Source organism: Mus caroli, chromosome 17, assembly GCF_900094665.2.
Source record: "Mus caroli chromosome 17, CAROLI_EIJ_v1.1, whole genome shotgun sequence".
Taxonomy (NCBI): domain Eukaryota; kingdom Metazoa; phylum Chordata; class Mammalia; order Rodentia; family Muridae; genus Mus; species Mus caroli.
The window spans coordinates 22,575,906-22,598,264 of NC_034586.1; the positions used below are offsets into that span (position 1 = coordinate 22,575,906).

Genomic DNA, 22,359 nt, shown 5'->3' on the forward strand with positions numbered 1-22,359 from the left:
CACTTTGTAGACCAGGCTGGCCTCGAACTCAGAAATCCGCCTGCCTCTGCCTCCCGAGTGCTGGGATTAAAGGCGTGCGCCACCACCGCCCGGCATGCTAGTCTTTTAAATAACTTTTCTAATATTAACCACCTTTTACTTGGCATCTCTGCAGAACTGTTGAAAGAAAATTCATGTAGTTTCCCTTCATAAATTGGCTTTGTGTGAGGTCTGTTGTTTGGAGCGTCTTTCCCCTTAGCCACCTATGTGTAAATAAATGGTCTGGGTAGAAAGTGGGGCAAGCTAAAGAGCACAGTGTGGAGGAAATGTCTCCGCAGGGCTCTGTGATCGTCCTAGCAGTGTGTGCCCGGGGTTGTCTGGTCTGATGCTTACCAGAGAGAGATAGGAGGGATTAGAAACTTTAATTGAAATGTCTACATTAAGTGCTGTGGTTGAATTTAAAATGTTAACCCCTCCCCCAAAAGTAAGCAACCCTTCTGTAGGAACTAAACAGAAACATTCTATGGACATTGGTTTCTGGCTGTGGTCCATTTTGATACTTGTGCTTTAAAATGTTAATTTCTACCTTCAGTTTTATTTACTGTCCAGACAGGGTCTCACATATCTTAGACTATCCTTGAACTCACTATGTATTGAGGCTGATCTTGGAACTCCTGCCTAAATCTCCTTAGTGCTGGGATTACTGGCTTGCACTGCCATGTCTGGTTTATTTGGTTTTAGGGGTGGAACCCAGGGTTTTGTGTACGCTGTGCAAGTATCCAATCTGCCAGCAGAGCTACATTCTCTCTAAGCTACATCCTCAACCTAGTCTTCTGCTTTGAAATGCACTCTCTGCTGGTAGGACTCCTCCCCTTTTAAGTAGCTGAGCATAATAACTCGGTTATTGTTCAAACCCCCAGGTTTACATTTTATTTTATATGCATGAGCTCATCATGGCACATATCTGGAGGGGAAAGGACAACACGTGGGTTCTAGAAATTAGCTTGCAGGTTTGTGAACTGTTTTGTGAATTCTAAGATCATTTTGTTGATTAAGCCAGCATAATTTACAATCACACTCAGAAAACAGAGACAAGAGTGTTTAATAACCTTGAATGGACTGAGTAAATGTATTTTTTAAAATTATAGTTCTTCTCTGCCGTAAAACGTGGTTCTCAACCTTTCCAATGCTACAGCCCTTTAACACAGTTCTTCATGTTGTGGGGACTCCAGCCATAACATTATTTTTGTTACTACTTCATAACTGCAATTTTGTTACTATTATGAATTATAATCTTAATATTTGATATACAGGTTACCTCACATGTGACTCCTGTGAAAGGGTCATTTAGCCTCCAAGGGGGTCTTGACCCACAGATTGAGAACCACTGCCTGAGGAAGGTGGGATTGTAGGCTTGTGTCACAGTCTCGGTTCTGAATAAGTTTCAGGATTAGATTCTGAACTTGGTTTGGGTTTATAACTTTATAACAGCACAATCCCAAGAACTTGATTAAATGCCAAAGAAGGAATCTGAGAAAATGGCCTTCATTTATTGTCTTTTTTTGTGTTCTGGCTATACAGTTTAATACAGAATTACAATATCTCTGCAAAGTAAGATGGAGCAGTTCTTACATAAAAAGGCAATTAAATGTCTGGAATGATGTTCCCAATATTTACTTAAATAGAACCCTTTCCTCTCATGGTGATTAATCACAACATTTTGGAGGCTGAAGCATAAGGATCATTAGTTTGAGACCAGACTGGCTATGCAATAGTGAGGCTGTCTTACAAAAAGAATAACAACAACAAAAGAAAAGTAAACTGAAAAGGGAGGAAGACTAGGCTAGCCAGTAGCCTGTTCTACATAGTAGGCTACATAGTAAGACCCTGACTCAAAACAAACCAACCCAGTTTTTTTGCATGGTAGTTGTTAGGATTGTCTTTGTTTGAGCTTTTCTTTGTTTTGGTTTTTTGAGACAAGGTTCACTCTGTAGCATAAGCTGGCCCAGAACCTGGGATCCTGGAGTTGGAATTAGAAGTCGTTGTAAGGTTTCTGATCTGGGTTTTGGGAATCCCACTCTAGACATAAGAGCTGCTGAGTACTCTTGACCAGGGAGCCATCTCACCAGCCTCAGTTTCCCACCCCATGAAAATTTATTTTTGTGTGTGTATATATCTGTGTATGTCACATGAATGTGGGTTTTGATGGAGGCAGTTGTGAGCAATTCAAAGTGGGTGCTAGGACCCAAGCTTCAGTCCTCTGGAAGAGCCCCAAACTATTATGTTCTCTCTCTAGCTCATAGAGTTAGTATTTGAGACAGGGTCTTAATTTAGTGCATACTGAAACTCAAGAAAGATGGCTTGAAATCATCATGCTGCTGCTGGTGCCTCTGCCTCTCTCTAGTGTAAGAATTTCAAGTATAGGCCACTATGTCCATCTTAAGCAGAGTATTTAATCTAGAATCTCCTTATCATAGAAGTCGTTCTGGGCACTAAGCAAAACAACACTCAGCTTTTGTCTTTCAGTTGAGAAGAGGTGACTGCAAACTTGATTCTGCAGTCCTCTAGCCCTGTGTCTAACCTGTCACAGACCCTGTTGCTGTAGTGCCAGGCTCATGTTACAGCTTGTGCTAACATGGAAAAGTGCGAAATCTGAAAAAGAGGGAAACAGTGAGTTTTGAAGAGCAGCCCAAGTCACTGAGGACAAGAGTACTAGAGTTGTGAAGGTGCCTTCAGGTGTCTCCTTGTCTTGCTACACTACTGTTCTTAATCAGTTTCTCTTCCTGTTTTCTGTAGCTTTCTGTAGAACAATTGAGAAAGCCATCTGTTAAGGGAGATGGATTATTTTAAACAGTCTGAACAAATGATATCTATGTCAGTTCTAAGCAAGGGTTGAGTTGGTTTTCTACGTTTTAAATCTTATTCCTTCACCCTTTACTTCTTAGATAAGAATTATTGCAGGTCTCTAAAATCAACTCAAGGGTTCTAGGAATTAAAAAATTTAAGAGTTCGACTTTTAATATTTTTTCTATCACATATTAGTATTTTAAAGACAAATTAAGAAGCTGTTATAAGATGCTTTGGCACACATACAGAGTGCTCAGTAAGTTAGTACTGAATGTTAGACTTCTCTCTGGTGACCTCATTGAGTATGAAAGTCAGAGTGCTTTACCTCTGATTCATTGTCCCCAAGGATCTTTGGAGATTTTTCATTCATTGTCAGCCAAGCTTCCCAGTTTCTGTTATTGGTTTTGGTACTATAGTGAAATAGACAAAAGGAATATGATGATTAGTTTCAGAGGCATCTGTCAGTGAAAGCAGGGAAGAAGAAAAACATGAACAAAATACACAAACCAAAGTCTCACTGTTGGAGAGCCTTAGGGGAAGTGAAGTTGGATTGTAAGCATCTCAAGGGTGCCAGGGAAGCTGGTGAGGTCAGTATAATATTCATGTTTAGTTAAAGTGGACAATAGGGGTGGGAAGATCGTTTCACTTGTTATCTTGAATATTTCAGATATTACAGAAGACTTTGGAGTACAGTGCTAAGTAAGATCTGGCAGGCAAGGGAGATTAACTTCAAAATAGGCCTCTTGTCAGGTGTGATAGCACATACCTGTAATCTAGCATCCAACTGGCACAGGCAGAAGGATTGAGTCAAGATCAGCCTAAGATTCTTTAGGGAAATAGGACAGTGGCTGGTGGCTGGCATGTACCTTTAATCCCAGAGAGGCAGAGGCAAGAGGATCTTTGTGAGTTGGCCAGCCTGGTCTGCATAGTGAGATCCAGTCCCAGGCCAGTAAGGTTATACAATGAAACCTTGTCTCAAAATAACAAAAGTAGAAGTAAAGCCTAAGGACTAGAGAGAGAAAAACTGGATAGGCAAATGTTAGAATGATTCAAGGTAATGAGCGCCAAGTAAAGATTACATTCCATGGATGTCTTTGTGTGCTTAGTAGGTCTTTATTAATGAATCAGCAACATGATTTAGTAAGATGGTCAGGGAAGAGTTGAAGCTAAGATCAGTCCTCTACACCCGATTGTCAGAGAGAGAGAGAGAGAGAGAGAGTTCTGTTTTATAGTAGGAGTACTTTGATGGAATTGCTGGCACAATACCTGTGAGGTGGTGGGCTATTAGCACAGAGATACCCTAGCTGAAGGTGGTAGGCACATGTATGTGTATGTAGAGGTTGAAGGGAATTTGGGAATCATTTAGACATTGGGGAATTGAGAGTACAGTGTCTGTAGTGGTAGGTTTGTTCAGAGGCATCATTTAGTTAATGACCTTAGGCAGATCTCTTTCTCTTGCTGAAGTGTGTTTTTAAAATTAGTATAAAATAGACAACATGGGAAAGTGATGAACTTTCACCAGTATAATTTTACCAAAACAGTGACTCCTGTTATTTCACTAGATTCTAACATGTACTTTGAATCTGTAAACAGCAGTACAACTATAAACTGAATATTTTGTCAATAGCGATCACTAAGAGTAGCTAGGTTAGAAATGAAGTCTCTGCTTCTGTCAAGAATTTACCCCGCCCTTGTGCTCTGGACCAGGTTAAATAGAAAACACAGGCTCTATGGAACTCCCCTAATGTCTTCTAGTCATGAGTTTTTAGAAATAAGAAGGAGCCCTCCAATCTAACTTAAATTGATTCATTAATGTCTTCCATATTGCTTAAAAGGGCCTTTAGCCTTCCAAAGAAACTGAACAAAGTGTGAGAAGTCTTCAAGACTTCAAGGAGAGCAATCACTGTTTTGTTTTAAAGGAAAAAAGATTATTATGTGTATGAATGGTTTGCCTACGTATATGCATTTGCACTGTGCATGTGCCTGGTGCCCACAGATGTCAGATGAGGACTTTGGATCCCTTGGAACTCCTGGGTTACAGATGGTTGTGTGCCACCATGATAGTGCTGAGAACTGAACCTCTGTAATAACGTGTTTCTTTTGTTGTTTCATCTTTCAAGACACAGCTTCTCTTTGTGGCCCTGGCTGTCCTGGAACTTTGTAGACAGACTGTCTAAAGATCTGCCTGCTCTGCCTCCAGAGTGCTGGGATTCTAGAGAGGCATGTGCCACCACCGCCTCGCTAACAAGTGCTGTTAACCACTGAGCCATCTCTCCAGCCCCAAGAGAAAGCACCTTTGAGACCTGAAGATACTCTTAGTTCCTAGAAATTTTCAGCAAAATGTGGCTTTCATTCTTCTTATTTATATTTTTTGGTTGCAAACCTAGTTCAGCCCCTGTATTTTTAAAATTCTGTGAAGCTAGTAGAATATTTGAATTGACTTCAATAAAGGGGTTTACAGGGTAGCAGTGCAGAAGGAGCACAGTGGCTCAATACTGTTTGGGCTACTCAAGTGACCTTTTGATCTTCATTTTTAATATTTATTCTTCAAGAATTTCATACACTTATACACTGCATTTTTATCATACTAATCTCAACTCCTCTCCAGTCCACTTCTCTGATCTTAAAAAAATTAATATGTATCTAATTTATTTTCTTTGTCTTGTTTTGCCTTGTCTGTCTCTGAGATCTACCAGCAGTAGAACTTGAGAAATAAACAATGAGAGTCTTATGATAATAATTCTTGATATAATCCGTAATTGTCTATTTGGGGATTTACATGTCTGTAAATTCTTGAGTCTAAAGGACTCTAGCAAAGTGTAAACTGTAGTGAAGTTCTTCCACAAGGCAGGACTGTGTTGTGTGGGACTCTTGACCTTGCCCTTGCCCTCAGTGCATCCTTGCAAAAGAGGCCTTTGCTTTGTCAATGGTCTAAGTCTTGTGACCTCTTAGCTCTGCTGTATTAGCAAGCAGTGGCTAAATTAATAATGTCTAAAGGATTATTTTGACCAGAGTAGAGTAGTTTTCAAAAGGGAAAGAATTGTTAAAGAGAGTGACTGAAGTGTAGCAGGATGGAACCATGTGTGGCAGGTGGGCTCTGGTTTGCTACGGTACTTAGATGACTGGTAAGCTGCTTTTCTTTCCAAACAAGGGAATTCTGTGGTTCACCCATTGTATAACCTTTATACATATCCAAATCAATAGTTTAGCCTTCTGCTTTACCGTCTCCTCTTCCTCTGTTCCCCTGTTTTTACTTTCCTTCCTTCACATGTTTCCTAACTTTTGTTCCTTTGTTCCCTTCCTTTCTTCCTTTAAGCCTCTGGAAAAATCCTATTTAAATTAGTTATTGGGAAAGTTCCACCCATTGTTTGTTTTTATGAGCTGGGATCTCTCAATACATAACCTGGCTGGTCTGGAACTTTTGTATAAACAGGGCTGGCCTCACACTCACAAAGATTTTCCTACCTCTGCTTACTGAATGCTGGCATAGTAGATGTGAGCAATGTACTTTAGAATGGCTAGTGTGTATAGTTTAAAGATAACAGATACTAAGACCTCTGTTATCAGGTGGGAAAAAATCTTGAATACAGACTAGTAAAGATTAGGACAGATCAAAATAAACAGTGGTCTGTGAATTACATAATAGTATATAATGCATTGGTATTTCTTGCCTAAAATACTTAGAAATTTGTGCACATACCTTCCAGTATTTTTTGGTTTATTCACTATAACAAGGAATTGAAACCAATTTAGTTGTCCATCAACAAGTAAATGGATAATGAAAATCTGGTGCATACTGTATTAAGGCCACACAATCTCAGAAAGAAGGAATCCACATGTCTTCTCATCAGTTCCTAGCCTGTATGGGTATAACACAGAGGACATCAAGAAAGGTCAAATATGTGATAAGAAAGAATGGAACTCAAGTAATGGACACATGAGTTATGAGAAAAGGTAAAAAGCTAGAAAGCTAATTGTTTTTCTAGTTTTAACTGTCATAGACTTTTTTATGTGTGATGGATAAGTACATAAAAATATAATAATTTTAAAAAAGATTTATTTATTTTATGTATATGAGTACACCATTGATTTCTTTAGACACACCAGAAGAGGGCATCAGATCCCATTACAAATGGTTATGAGTCACCATGTGGTTGCTGGTATTTGAACTCAGAACCTCTGGAAGAGCAGCCAATGCTCTTAATCACTGAGCAATCTCTCCAGCCCAATATAGTAGATTGTTAAAGTGTAAATCCAAAGTGAATCTCAAAGCTTCAGCATGGTTGCTCTAACTCTGCTCATTGAGATGGATAAACTTCAAGTCTTTCTAATCTTTCTGTGTGATATCTTTTATTTACAAGTTCTTTATAATATGTTACTAATAACAGCTTAAAATATAAAATACATTTGTTATGGGTTCTCATTGTGTGATCCTGGCTGATCTGTTAATTGCTGTGTTATTATGGTTCACCTCAAACTTAATGCCAATTCTTCTGCCTCTGCCTCATGCATGAGTGCTGGGATTACAGGCATGAGCCAGCATTCCTGGTACCATTTTACCATTTTTAAGTGTGTAATTGTCAGTGTTGTATAGCCATCACCATTTTTTTCCAGAACATTTTATATGTGCCATTTTAAACAGAAACTGTCCATTAAACCACAACTTCTAGCCCCTGGCAACCCCCATTCTACTTCCTATCTTTATGAATTTTTTCTGTTCTAGGCTTGTGATATTAGTGGAGTCATACAGTTGTCCTTTTGTATTGGACTTATTTTACTTCACATACTGTGTTGATGGTTTGTTGTAGCATCTGTTAGAATAGCATACATCTTTATGGTCAAACAATATTCTGTTGTGTGTCCATGCATGGCTATTTCAGTTGTTTTCATGTCTTGGCTCGTGTGTTTAATTTAATGCTGTTCTGAATGTGGGAGTGCACATCTATCTGGGTTTTGCTGTTTAAGTCGAGAATAGAGTTGCTGGATCATGTGATAATCCTTTAACCTTTTTGAGGAACTGCCAGATTCTCCCTTACCATCTTTGTCATTCTGCATCTCTACCAGCAAACAGTTCATGAGGGTTCTGATTATTCCTGTCCTCTTCGACACTTGTTATTTTTCTTTTTTTCGAGACAGGGTTTCTCTGCGTAGCCCTGGCTGTCCTGGAACTCACTCTGTAGACCAGGCTGGCCTCGAACTCAGAAATCCACCTGCCGGGCTGGTGAGATGGCTCAGTGGGTAAGAGCACCCGACTGCTCTTCTGAAGGTCCAGAGTTCAAATCCCAGCAACCACATGGTGGCTCACAACCATCNGTAACGAGATCTGGNGCCCTCTTCTGGAGTGTCTGAAGACAGCTACAGTGTACTTACATATAATAAATAAATAAAAAAAAAAAAGAAAAAAAAAAAAANAAATCCACCTGCCTCTGCCTCCCAAGTGCTGGGATTAAAGGTGTGCGCCACCACTGCCCGGCTACTTGTTATTTTTCTTCTTTTTTTAGATAATAGCTATACTATTGGGTGTGTCAAAAATTTTAAATGTTGTTCCGGTGATGTTGAATGACTCAGAAAGCACTTTATCACTTACTGTGAGGAGCTATTTTTAAGTTATTAAAAGGAGTCAGTGGCCTAAAACAAGGCAATAAAAAGGAGTTCTGACTGTATAGTATCTGCTTCCTCATTCATAAGCTATTACATTTATAAAGAGGGCTTTCTGTGTATATGTGTGTGTTTCTTTCCTTTTTATCTTAAGAGACAGACTGACTTATTATGTAGTCCAGATTAGCCTGGAATTTGAGCTGTGATCCCTCTGCCTCAGTCCCCAAGTGTTGGGATTATTGGCATGAGCCACCACGGTTCCAATAGTCTATAAAGAGGCTTCTATGTTTCTTGATGTGACTAGAGAGTATAGCAAAACTCAGGAGATGGTCTTGGGGCTCAGCAGTGAACTCTTGGATTTGCTTTTGACGTCATTTATGATGAGTAGTTTGCAGAGAACTAGGAATGAGCTTCTGTAAGATGACCTTTGACTGTGTGTACTGTCTTGTTTTAGCTGTTGCCTTGTCTAACATCCATAGTAAGCCTTAGCATATGTTTGGAGAATGAAAAGTCTGAGAGCAGGGACAGGGCTGTGAAAGAGAGTGGAACTATCTTCTTGGTGTACTGTTATTGCTCAGTGTTTACTGACCCCACTGCCTTAGAGAACTGGCTCTCTGGTGCAGAAGTGATTATGATACCTAGAAAATGTTGCTGAATATTTTTTTGAAACCCAAGTACAAAAATTCTATTGACAGATATTCTGATGGTGCAGTTTTGTCTCTGATAAACACACACATACACAACTGTCGTGAGAACTGGAAAGCCAGTGTGCTATAAGCAAAAGAAGGAGTTACTGGAAAACTTGAACTTTTTCCTTGTTTGTATTTTATCTGGAAATAGTAGTCTTTGGGGTCTGGAGGAAAGTTTCATGAACAATTTTAGGAAATGGCACGTGTTGTGTTCAGCTCTTAAGATGTACAGTGCACAGAAGCTCCTTAAAGTTCTGAGGAGTCCCATAGTGATGGCCGTAGGTAGTTTTGTTCAGTGTTTTCCAAACCATAACTGTCCTCTGGTTGAGTAAGTATACCTTGTAACAAGTATTTTAGCCACATTTTGAGAAATTATAACCCTTGATTTTGATGTATTTTGATATAAAAAATTTGAATATTTTTGAGACCCATGAAGTGTAAACATTCCCTTAAGTTCAAGTTAGACCTTCCCTTAAGTGTTATTCTGCCATCTTTTTAGTACCTGGGCTTTTTCAAGACTCAGCAGATACTAATGACCCATTTTTAAATGCTGGTCATTATCGGGGTACAATTTTAGAGCAGTGTCTCATTATGGGAGATGCTGTGTGTTGGTGAATGCTATAGAATAGATACCTTATCTTTTCTTCCACTCTTGTTACACTGTTAAAGTAAAATCACCCACATCGCAGATCTAAATGGTAAGGCTTTATTTTATTTTAAGACAAGGTCTCTTGCTATGTAGTCTTGGCAGTCCTGGAACTCACTAGAAATCTGCCTACCTGTCTTCTAAGAGTTGGTATTAAAGCTGTGTGCACAGGCCCTTTCAATTTTTTGTGTCTGTGCATGCCAGAGTGTACACATGGATGTTGGAGGGCAGCTTTGTATAATCACTTCTCTCCTTCCACTCTTATGTGGGTTCTGGGAATGGAACTCAGGCTTGAGAAGCAAGTGTCTTAGCCCTTTGAACTATCTGGTCAGCCCTTTAATTAGTCCTTAAAGTTAGCGTATAAAGTAATGGGTCTCATTACATCACCTTTGTACATATGTGTAATTATACTTTGTTCATCCCCCCCCCTCCATTGTTCTACCCCATTCCGGCCTTTAAATAGTCTCCTTTCTGCTTGTTTCCTTTCTTTCTTCCTTCCTTTTCTTTCTTTCTTTCTTTTTTTTAAAAGATTTATTTATTTATTATATGTAAGTACACTGTAGCTGTCTTCAGACACACCAGAAGAGGGCATCAGATTTCGTTATGGATGGTTGTGAGCCACCATGTGGTTGCTGGGATTTGAACTTCGGAAGAGCAGTCGGCGCTCTTAACCACTGAGCCATCTTGCCAGCCCCCTCCTTTCTGTTTTCATGTCATGTTTTTCATTGCCTTTTTTCCCTGTCTCTGAGCTAGACTTTTGCTGTGTATACCTTCTAGGCTGACTTTAAATTCACTACTCTCTGCTGCAGGTTTTCTGGGTACCTGACATTACAGACACGACATCTCACCAATTAGGTTTTATCTTGTCTTTTCCTTTCCTTTTTTGTTTTTGTTTTTGTTTTTTTTTATTCTTTTTCCATTTATAGATGACCCAATGCTATGTAATGTACAAGTGAAAATTGTGTCTGACTGAGTTGCCCTCTTCTGGCTGCTCTGTTAGTCTGGGCTGTTCAGGTGGCATTATTAGTAGACACCAGTAAGTATGTATTGACTAGGATTTTTATTTCTTCCCAGTTTCAAACCCTGGTGTTCGTAATGATAAGTTTGAGGTTTTAGAAAGTAGCAGCCCCAAATTCAACTGATGTAGACTACCAGGATTTTACTTTTGATAAAATTTGATGTACATTTGATTGAGTGGCATGGCATGAAGGAGTTGTCTTGGAACTAAATAATGGATTTGGAAAAGATGACATGACTTTCCCCCAGGAGTCGGGTGGGAAGGTCAGAGCAGGACCAGGCTGCACACCTGTAGGGCTGAGCAAGAGCAGGTTACCTAGCGAAAGCGTGTCTGGCAACTGTGCGCATAAGTTTTCAACCTTCCTAATGCTGCCTGCAACAGTTCTCATGTTGTGCTGACTATTATCCATAAAAATATTTTGATGCTACTTTAAAACTGTAATTTTGCTACTGTTACGAACTATAATATAAATATTCTTGGAGGTAGACCTTTGCCAAAGGTCAAAGGAATCAAGACCCACAGGTTTGAGAACCACGGCTTTAGACTGTTGCACTGGGGTGAAAGGCATTGCTGACTGTTTCTGGGCCTACCTTGCCAATGTTTCCTCAGCTGGACCAGTGTAAGTAGGAGTGAGAGAGCCCAATGGAAGGGCCAGCAGACATCCAGGAAATACAAATCACTGTCAATTCATTAGCCTAATTAAGTGAACAATTAGCATTCCTTCTCCACACTCATTTGTTCAAAACATCTTTGAAATCAGAGCCATGTACCATTCTTACCCTCTAATCTGCTGAGTGTGAGAACTGCAGAAGGCAGTTCAACTTAAGAAGTGATGGCATTTTTTCTTTTTATTTATTTGTTTTTGTTTTTGTTTTTTGAGACAGGGTTTTTCTGTGTAGCCCTGGCTGTCCTGGAACTCACTCTGTAGACCGGGCTGGCCTCGAACTCAGAAATCCCCCTGCCTCTGCCTCCCAAGTGCTGGGATTAAAGGCGTGCGCCACCACCGCCCGGCCCATTTTTCTTTTTAAAGAAGTGACATTCTGTCTGGACTGTAGAGCAAGACCAGGACACTGGTTCTTAGCCCCTGTGGAGTCCAGGAGAGCATATTAAAGTGCACTGCTGAACTCCACCGTTCCAGTGTGCGTTCTGGTGGTGAGATTAGGGCCTGGGATTCTGTATTTCTAATACATCCAGGTTGATGATGTTGGTTCTAAGATTATACCCCAATAGTCACATTTTGGAGAGGATGAAGGTGGGTGTAGCTTTTCAGTTTCTTTACATTAAGGTTTTCATAAGCAAGGAAAGAAAGCTTCCACCTCTTTAAGACCCCATGCCAAGTGCTTATAGTCAGCTTAACTCAACCCTTGGAAATACTGTGCAAAGTAGCTCTTGTTCCATTTACCATATGCATGCCATTAAAAATGGACTAACTTGGTCTTTCTTTGGGAGCAATAGCTCCTAAGTATACTTTATGAGGGAACTGGACTGGGCAATAAGTAGAGAGCTCCTTGCAGCCTAAAACAGTAATTTTTTTTTTAAAGATTTATTTATTTATTATATGTAAGTACACTGTAGCTGTCTTCAGATACCCCAGAAGAGGGCATCAGGTCTCATTACAGATGGTTGTGAGCCATCATGTGGTTGCTGGGATTTGAACTTGTGACCTTCAGAAGAGCAGTCGGCGCTCTTAACCGCTGAGCCATCTCTCTCCAGCCCAGTAATTTTTAAAGGACAGCTTTTACACATATATAAATCATACATAATGTTGATGAATCTACAAGTATTACATTTACTGTAGAGGATATGTCAAATTCTCTGTTTATTCATGTCAGTTGTGTAGGTTATAAGATCTATAAACTGTAGATCACTTTATAGTCGATGATTATACAGTAAAATGTTAAGATTTATTTCTTCACAACAATGGTAAAGGGAATAAAAACTTGACAAGAATTAATATATCTTTCAAATCATAGGAAAGATAAGGATATATTAAAGTTTTTTTTTTAAATACTGTTACTAATTTACTTTTTTTACTTATCTTTTTGATAGAGTTTTTCTGAATAGCCTGGGCTGGCCTAAAACTTGTTTTGTAGTTCAGGATAGCCCAGCCTTGTGATCTTCCTGTCTCATCTCCAGATGCTGCCCCACACACATTAGGTGCATGCCATTGTTTTCAGTTGCTAGTTGGTTATTGACAAACCTTATTTCAGAAATAAACAATGTTTAAAGGGTATATTTCAGAATAGTAGATATTACAGCATAACGAAATTCTTGAAAATTCAACTCTAAGACTTATTTAAAGCACAGTGTCATTTATTAATGTTCATTTGAAAGGTCAACTTGTTTTCAGTGGAGCTCAGTGAAGTTACTTTCTGTTATTTGACAGAACCGCAAATTTATTTTTTTAAAAAGTGGTGACCCAAGCAGTTGAACTGAAGTGAAGGTATCTGGGAAAATCTGCTGTTTATTGTGAAAATCATCTTTGATCTTGGAACTAAAAGTAAAGCTGGAAAGGAATTTACAAACAAGAAAAAGAAGAAGTTTGGAATTGGACTCACAGGATCTGGGCTTGGAAATGCCTCAGGTAAATCCCATGTGGAGTAGTGTACAGTGTGATTCTCTGTGATGATACAAAGGGCATGGGGTTGCTGCTGGAAGCCTTCTGCATCTTAACACAGCTTGTCTCACTAACTTCAAAGACAGCTTATTTCTGTCCTTAACTAGATGTGAGTATGTGCTCTTTGGTTTCCTTATTTGCAGTAGCCTTGAAGATTTCAGTGAGCTTGACACAAGCAGCATGGTGGGTAAGTAGGCTACTTGCTAAACCTGCTGGCCTTACGAGGACAGAATGAATTACCCGAAAATTTAATCTGCCACCCAAACCCTATTTTTGGTATTCTAATATTTTGCTTCCCAACTTTCCCATTTACAAGAGTTGACAAGTGGTGATTTTTGTCTCACACATAGAAGTACACGCATTTGTATGTTCTGTAAATGCATCCAAGAGTGGTATATTCATATTCTTATACCTTAACCCCCCCCCGACATCCAAGCACATACGTACGTACGTACGTGCGTGCGTGCGTGCGTGCGTGCGTGCGTGTGTGTGTGTGTGTGTGTGTGTATTTGTATGTGTATGTGTATGTGTATATGTGTATGCATGTGTCTAGCTTTTCTTTCTGTTGACCTGGTCTTGCTGTATAGGTGAAGCTGGCTTCAGTTTCACAATCTTCCTGCTCTGGCCCTGAAAATGCTGGAATCATAGGCGTACAGTACCACATCAGGCTGAGACAACTCCTTTTTTTTTTTTTTTTTTTTCCCGAGACAGGGTTTCTCTGCATAGCCCTGGCTGTCCTGGAACTCACTTTGTAGACCAGGCTGACCTCGAACTCAGAAATCCGCCTGCCTCTGCCTCCCGAGTGCTCGGAGACAACTCCTTTGTATTGGTCTCTTTGAGTTTGAAGCAATCACTGAAATAAAAACCAGGAGCTTATATTTTCTTATCCAAACTTTCTCTTATTTCTATTCATGCTTGATTTTCACAACCACCTACCCACCCACCCCCCAGTTCGAGTACTGGGAAGAAATGTAGAAATAATAAGCAGGTAGAGACTTCTAAGTAGGAACCCCTTGGGCACAGGGATCAAAAAAGAGCTACGATGGCTTGGTGACTCTGCAGCAGAGGTTAACAAGGAAGACTTGGTAACTGAGACTTAAAGGACTAGAAGCCGCTTCCATCCCAACTTCTTTGCCCAAAGAGCCACAAACAAGGTGTGGTCTTCTATCTATTGGCTGCTTGAATTAGGACTCTAAAACTTGTTGGCTTAAGCTAAATTTTTGTAAAAAGAAAGGTCTCAGTTTTGGAGGGTCTGGCAAAAATGAAACAAATCTGAGCACATGTGATGTGGGAGTACCTAGAACAGAGAAGGCAGGTCAGGGTGAGAAGAGGAGGAGTAAGTAGGTAAGCCTCTAATGCTTATAAAACTCTTGAAACTTGTGGGAAACTTAAGTTGGATGTGTTTAGTTCTTGCAGTTAGAGTTCAGAGTGTGGCTTCTCTTTTAGTTGAGCCAAGGTGTGTAGCTGAAGTGGTTTGGACAGGTGATGAACTGTAAAAGGCAGAGAGGAAAAGAGTAGAGCAAGTCCATATTTCTAGCCATGTCTTAGAGACTTAGGAGGCTATTGTTTTCTTCCTGTTGGTTGGACTGAAAATATCTAAATTGGGCTGGCAAGATGGCTCAGTGGGAAAAGAAAGGCTCTTGCGACAGAGCATGATTGGCTTGCATTTAGTTTCCCAGACCCTCAAGATGAAAAGAGAAAACTGACTTCAGCAAGTTGTCCTGTAACTTCCACATCCCCTCCCCAAACTTACAGAAAGATACCCAGATGTTCTTTGTTTGGGGAAGTAAGACACTGAACTCAGGAATATAGTATAGGTCTGACTTACTTTTGCTGCAGTCCTCAGAAAATAGGAGGACATTCTCTTCTTTAGGGTAATTAGAATAGAGTCTTGTTAGAGAAGGTTTTTTTGTTTTTTTGGGGGGGGTTGTTTTGTTTTGTTTTGTTTGTTGTTGTTGTTTCTGAGACAGGGTTTCTCTGTGTAGCCCTGGCTGTCCTGGAACTCACTTTGTAGATCAGGCTGACCTCGAACTCAGAAATCCCCCTGCCTCTGCCTCCCAAGTGCTGGGATTAAAGGCGTGTGCCACCACACCTGGCAAGAAGGATTTTAAGAAATATTTATATACCTTAAAAAATAAAGAGTCCAATGTTGTATTCTGACTCTAGTGCCCAAACCTCAAGTTTTAGAAGTTAAGATTTACAGTTCTGATATTTTTATCTGTTCTGATTTTATATATATATATCTTAGCTCTTTTCCTCATAGAGGTCCAAGTTCATTGCTAGGAAAGCTCTTGGTGTGCTACACAAAAGAGACAGGGTTCTTTCTTTCTTTCTTTCTTTCTTTCTTTCTTTCTTTCTTTCTTTCTTTCTTTCTTTCTTTCTTTCTTTTTCTCTCTCTCTTTTTTTTTTTTTTTTGGTTTTTCAAGACAGGGTTTCTCTGTATAGCCCTGGCTGTCCTGGAACTCACTTTGTAGACCAGGCTGGGAGACAGGATTATTTCTTGAAGTTAATTATGTACTGAGGTATGTGTAGTAAGTTGGGCTTGAAGCTGTATGTAAATGAAATGTGGAAATGGTTTTGTTGTAGCCCAGCGTAAGCGGAATGGACCCGCCTTTTGGGGATGCCTTTCGAAGCCACACCTTTTCAGAACAGACTCTGATGAGCACAGATCTCTTAGCCAACAGTTCTGATCCAGATTTCATGTATGAGCTGGTAAGCAACATTTTTTTTTTAGTTTAATTGATTTGAATCAAAATGATGATGCAGAGTTTTTGTTTATGAATGTCTGAAAAGAGAAAAGAATGTTCATGATGTGAAGCCTCACTCAGGTAAAACCATTCCCCAAGAGGCTGAAGGAGGAGGATTGTGGGGGCCACACAGATCTGGTTTTAAGAAAAGGGACGTGACTAGGGGCTGGGTTTGATTCTTGTGACTAAGTCTGGTAATTTTAAAAAGATACCCAAATTGATGAAAGTAGTATATGAAGAGATTATCTGTCCAGTTGTTCACGAGGAAAGTAAGCTGTGTGTGTATATAGTACAGTAAACTGCTGAAGGGCTTTTAAGCTCACAAATTAAGAAATGATATGTGCACAAGATGTATGGCAGAGATGATGAGACAAATTAGCCACTATAAGCAGTGTCATAGGGTATTGACTTGTTTCTGAGGTAGACACAAAGTTCCCAAGGTAAAAAACAACTATTTTGTGTGCAGGGATAGTTTACTTGCATATGTCTGTGCACTACATGTATGCAGTAGCCACAGAGGCCAAAAGGGCATATGTTGATCCCGTGGAACTAGATAGTTTAGTTGTAAGCCACCAAGTGGGTGCTAGGAATGGAACCAAGGACTTCTGTAAGAGCATCAAGTTCTCTTAAGTTTTCTGAAGCCCCACTCCTTTTTGTTCTTTTTCTTTTTCTTTTTTTCTTTTTCTTTTCTTTTTTTTTTTTTTTAAGGCAGGATTTCACTTGTAGCTTTGGCTGGCCTGGAACTTGCTCTGTAGACTAGATTGGCCTGAAACCTCACAGCTACCTGCCTACTTATGCCTCATGAGTGCTTGGATTAAAGGTTTGTGCCACTATGACTAGCTCAATGGTCAGGGGTAGGGGACTTATATTTTAGCTGTGCACATCAGTGAAGGTGCCTAAATAGGCCAGAGGTGACACATATCCCTGAAGCTGGGAGTTAAAGGTAGTTTTGAGCCTCCAGACAGCAGTGCTGGGAACCTAGCTTGGGTTCTTTAGAAAGTCAATAAATTCTCTTAACTGCTGAGCCATTTTTGTAGCCCCCAGTATAATTTTAATTACATGTTATTTAAACAACACAGAAATGCTGAAAATTTGTAAAGTTGAGTATATAAGCCTGTGAGTTCATTAAAAATCATTGTTCTATATCTAATAAAAATAGGGTATGGTATATAAACTACTAAAGTGAAGCTACTACTCACACATACACAAACTATAAATTCATTGGAACAAAGTAAACTGGAAAACTGAAAACCCATTCCTTTTTTGAGCCTTCACTCTTGAGATTTTCCCCAAAAGGTAACTACTGCTAGCAGATACAGATGAATATGTAAACATTTGAATATGCCTTTTACCTTGGATGGAATGGTATATAGTTCATTCATCCCCCACCCCACACTTACTGAGTGTGTGTGTGTGTGTGTGTGTGTGTGTGTGTGTCTGCACACATAGCATAGTGTAGATGTTTAGGACAGAGGGTAACTGAGACTGGTTCTTTCATTACATCATATGGGTCCTGGGGTAGACTAAGATGTGATGGATAGACTAAGATGTCATTTTCCATGGCTATAGAATATAACTACATTTTATTTATTTATTTTTGAGATAGGGTTTTATGATGAAACTCTGACTGGCCTGGAAGTTGCTATATAGACCAGGCTGGTCTCAAACTCATAGAGATTATCCTGCTTCTGCCTTCTGAGTGGATTAAAGGTGTATGCCACCACTCCAGGCCTTTTACTACACTATAAAATCACATTTTTGTGGTGCGTGAGGACTGTTTGACTTCCCATGCCAAGAATTGTTACCTAGGTCTTATCCAAGTCCTTAGAATTTCACAATTAACTTTCAGCACTCTCTGGGCTCTTTGTCTTCATATTTAATTTCTTCCTTAAGTGGAGGGATTCTGTGATGGAGGGAAAGTCTTCAATATTTGGTCCTTCCTTGAAGTTCATTTCTAAAGAATACTTCTAAGATCAGGAGAGGCCTTAGTGTGTGGGCCCATACCTCAGCCTCTCAGAGCATTTCCCCATTTGTTCTTTCCCAGTGAAAGAAAGGTAATAGATAGAAGGGGAAGGAAGCTATCATGTCAGTCAGTAGCTTTTCTCTTAAAACAGACCAGAGGTAGAGTATTTATTTTGGCATTTGCAGGTATGGGTGGAGGTGAATATTTTCTTCCTAAAGCATGGTATGTGACTTCCCGTTTTAAACCTTCCTTAGGATAGAGAGATGAATTATCAACAGAATCCTAGAGACAACTTCCTTTCTTTGGAAGACTGCAAAGACATTGAAAATCTGGAGACTTTCACAGATGTCCTGGACAATGAGGATGCTTTAACTTCAAACTGGGAACAGTGGGATACATACTGTGAAGACTTAACTAAGTACACGAAGCTCACCAGCTGTGACATTTGGGGGACAAAAGAGGTGGATTACCTGGGTCTTGATGACTTTTCTAGCCCTTACCAAGATGAAGAGGTCATCAGTAAAACTCCAACACTGGCCCAGCTCAATAGTGAGGACTCTCAGTCTGTTTCTGATTCCCTTTATTATCCTGACTCACTCTTCAGTGTCAAACAAAATCCCTTGCCCCACTCCTCTTTTCCTAGTAAAAAGATCACAAATAGAGCAGCTGCCCCTGTGTGTTCTTCAAAGACACTTCAGGCTGAGGTCCCATCGTCAGACTGTGTCCAAAAAGCAAGCAAACCTACTTCAAGCACACAGATCATGGTGAAGACCAACATGTATCATAATGAAAAGGTGAATTTTCATGTTGAATGTAAAGACTATGTAAAAAAAGCAAAAGTCAAGATCAACCCTGTGCAACAGGGCCGGCCCTTGCTGAGCCAGGTCCACATAGATGCAGCAAAGGAGAACACCTGCTACTGTGGAGCTGTGGCGAAGAGACAGGAGAGAAGGGGGGTGGAGCCTCATCAGGGTCGTGGCACTCCTGCTTTGCCTTTCAAAGAAACCCAGGAACTATTACTTAGTCCTCTGCCCCAGGATAGTCCTGGGTTGGTTGCCACAGCAGAGAGTGGCAGCCTTTCTGCCAGCACTTCTGTTTCAGATTCATCCCAGAAAAAAGAAGAGCACAATTATTCTCTTTTTGTCTCTGACAACATGAGAGAACAGCCAACCAAATACAGTCCCGAAGATGATGAGGATGATGAAGATGAGTTTGATGATGAGGACCATGATGAAGGGTTTGGCAGTGAGCATGAGCTTTCTGAAAATGAAGAGGAGGAAGAAGAGGAAGAGGATTATGAGGATGACAGAGATGATGATATCAGCGACACGTTCTCTGAACCAGGTATAACTCTTGGAGCCTACTAAATTGACCTTTCTAGTCACTGTTTGAAATAGGAAGCTTGTTTTGGATGGTTGCTATATTTTAGTCAGGATTAAAAAATAAATAAATAAATAACTCAATGTCTTTATTTGGATCAAAAGTAGCTTTCTTTTAGCCACATGATTCTAAAATCATTATTTGTGCTTATGATCATTTGTGCCTATGTCATAGTTTATCTTGATTCTTTGAGGGCTTATTCTTATTTTTTTTCTTTTTTCTTTTGTTAAGTGATCTACTTTGCCACCCTCTTGAGCACTTAAGTAAAAACTCCAAGAGTATGTTGGTTTAAAATCGGGTGCCCTGTTTTGCATGTGCCCCTCTTGTGGCTAAGATGGGTGTGTACAGAATAAAGTCAAGTGGTGTCATCTCATGTCACTCATGCTCAGTTAACAAAAGCCTGCTCGGCCGGGCGTGGTGGCGCACGCCTTTAATCCCAGCACTCGGGAGGCAGAGGCAGGCGGATTTCTGAGTTCGAGGCCAGCCTGGTCTACAAAGTGAGATCCAGGACAGCCAGGGTTATACAGAGAAACCCTGTCTCGAAAAACCAAAAAAAAATAAATAAATAAATAAACAAAAGCCTGCTCAGTAGACAGTCTGAAGACAAGCATTTTCTTTGTCTGCCATATTAAGAAAATATATATTGTGCTAGAGATGTTACATGCTTATAATCCCAACACTTGAAGGCAGGGGTAGGAGGATCACCAAAAGTTTGAGGTCAGCCTGGTCTACGCACTTGGTGCCAAGGCAGTCAGGACTATATAGTGAGACCTTATCTCTAAAAAGCAACAAATAGGGAAAAAAAAAACAACAACCAAAAAACCCTAAGATGAGAAAGTTGATGCTACAGTTTGAAGATCATGAAGGAGGATGCTTCTTCATTTTGTGTACAGTACATACAAATGAAACAGAAAAGAAACAGATCTGTGGGCAGCTGATTCACTTTAGCATTTACATGTTTGGGTTAGAGCCACTGTTGGCTTATAACCATTTATAAAAACGTTGTGGCACACAGTTAAAAATACTACACAAAGAAGTGAAGATTTTAAATTTTAAGCAAAAGTTAACTTGCTTCAAAATTAGTCTTGATACTAATAATTCTGCATAAAACCAATTAAAAATTAAACTTTGTGAAGTTATCAGAGTCCTTTTGTTTAAAATGGTGATTTCTGGCATTTAAGGCACAGTAAATAATGACATTTTTCTGAAACTGTGGACAGTGACTATGTCAGAGTGCAGCACTGTGTCTGTGTGCCTGTATGTGTATGCATGTGTGTGGGTGTGTAGGTGTCTGTGAATGTGCATGTATATGTGTGTGCAAGAGCATGTGGTGGGTATGGCTGTGGCTGGTGCAGTGTTGATTTAAACCTCAGCCTCACATATACTAGGTAAACCTACCTCTGAGCCACACCCTACCAAAGCATTATTATTCATCAAAGATTTTCTCATTTTTGATAATTTTTTAAATTCAAATACTTACATTTATGCATTTGATACCACAAATTGTTTGGCTTAGGTATTTTTTAAGTAAGTAAAAAATACCTCAAGTTTAACTTGGAGGAAAAGAGTTTATACCTTTTTTTTCTTCCTTTGGTTTAATTTAGAATCCTGGATAGAATTGTCTTTTCTCTTTGTCAGGACCATTTTTCTCATAGTACATTGATAAAAATCTACATTGAGATGTATAAAGGAAATGTGACTGGGTATAATAGGGGTAGTTTCTGTAGCTCCATCGTTGTTGTTCAGGTGTGGCTCTTGAAGACTGGCAGATTAGATCTAAGCATGAGGGTCTTGTACAGAGTCGTGGTGGGGTGTTAAGGGGTCTGTTAGCACAAAAGGATAGAGAACTGAGGGGAAGACTGTGAGGGAGGAAGTAGTGCCTTCGCCAGTGGTGCTTACAAGCAGTGGATCCTAGGACCAGGAACTCTCAGTGCCACCAAGGCAAGTAATAGGTGTGCTGTTGATGTCATATTAGATGTGATTTTGCTTTGCCTTGACTTTGTATTACTTTCATTGAGATATATTTAAGATACACAGCATGGTATTTTGATACATTTATTACATTGTTGTTATCACATGCTAATTAACATGCATTACTTGACATAATTATATTTTCTTTTTTGAGTACTAGCTATAGTTCTTGTATTGTCTATATGCTTGCTGTTTGTACATTCGGTTTTTAGAACTTACTCTGCAAAGCAGCAGTGTGCTCTTTGATGAGCACCTCACATGGCCACGTCTTCAGTTCCCGACAACCATGTTCTCTACTTCTATATGTTTGATTTTAGTCCCACATGTGGAGACTTTGCAAGCTGTCTTTCTCTGCCTGTTCTGTTTTAGTTGGCATAACAAGTAGATTCACCTTGTCATAAATGTAAGCATTAGAGGATAAGTTATATTGTATGTATTTGCATATTTGTATCTGTACATTTGCTTGGATATTAGAAGTATTATGGTAAGTATAGGAGTACAGGTAGCTTTCAAGAGAATGCTTTCTATTTTCTTATTAATATTTTTGGAGACATAGTCTTATATAGCCCTGGCTGTTCTGAACTTATGTGCAGACCAGCTTGGCCTCTACTTTACAAGGGATTTGTGTGCTTCTGTCTTCTGAATATCTTCTGATTAAAGGTATGCATCTTGCCATTTAAAACAAGCCAAAAAATTATGTTTATTATTTTAAATTATGTTTGTGAGAGGCTGGAGAGATGGCTCAGTGGTTAGGAGCACTTTTGTTGCTCTTACAGAGGACCAGAATTTAGTTCCCAACACCCAAGCAGTATCTGACAACTATTTGTAACTTTAGTTCGGGGTGGGATGGGGGGCTCCAGTGCCCTCTTCTGACTACCTTGAACAGCAGGCACACATGTGGTGT

The 22,359-nt window shown here is 39.7% G+C and overlaps 1 protein-coding gene across 2 annotated transcripts in view; it reads left to right on the forward strand.

Moving 5' to 3' along the window:
- The window catches only part of Crebrf (CREB3 regulatory factor), a 59,155-nt gene that overhangs the window by 8,461 nt on the left and 28,335 nt on the right, over positions 1 to 22,359 (forward strand). Inside the window, exons 2-5 of one of the 2 annotated variants that reach the window (XM_029471005.1) lie at positions 13,164 to 13,361; positions 13,538 to 13,581; positions 15,981 to 16,106; positions 18,359 to 19,448. In XM_029471005.1, the coding sequence (XP_029326865.1) occupies positions 15,996 to 16,106; positions 18,359 to 19,448 (1,201 nt within the window). In that variant the 5' untranslated portion in view covers positions 13,164 to 13,361; positions 13,538 to 13,581; positions 15,981 to 15,995. The remainder of the gene's footprint in view (positions 1 to 13,163; positions 13,362 to 13,537; positions 13,582 to 15,980; positions 16,107 to 18,358; positions 19,449 to 22,359) is intronic. The other variant, XM_021185961.2, reaches the window with a different exon arrangement.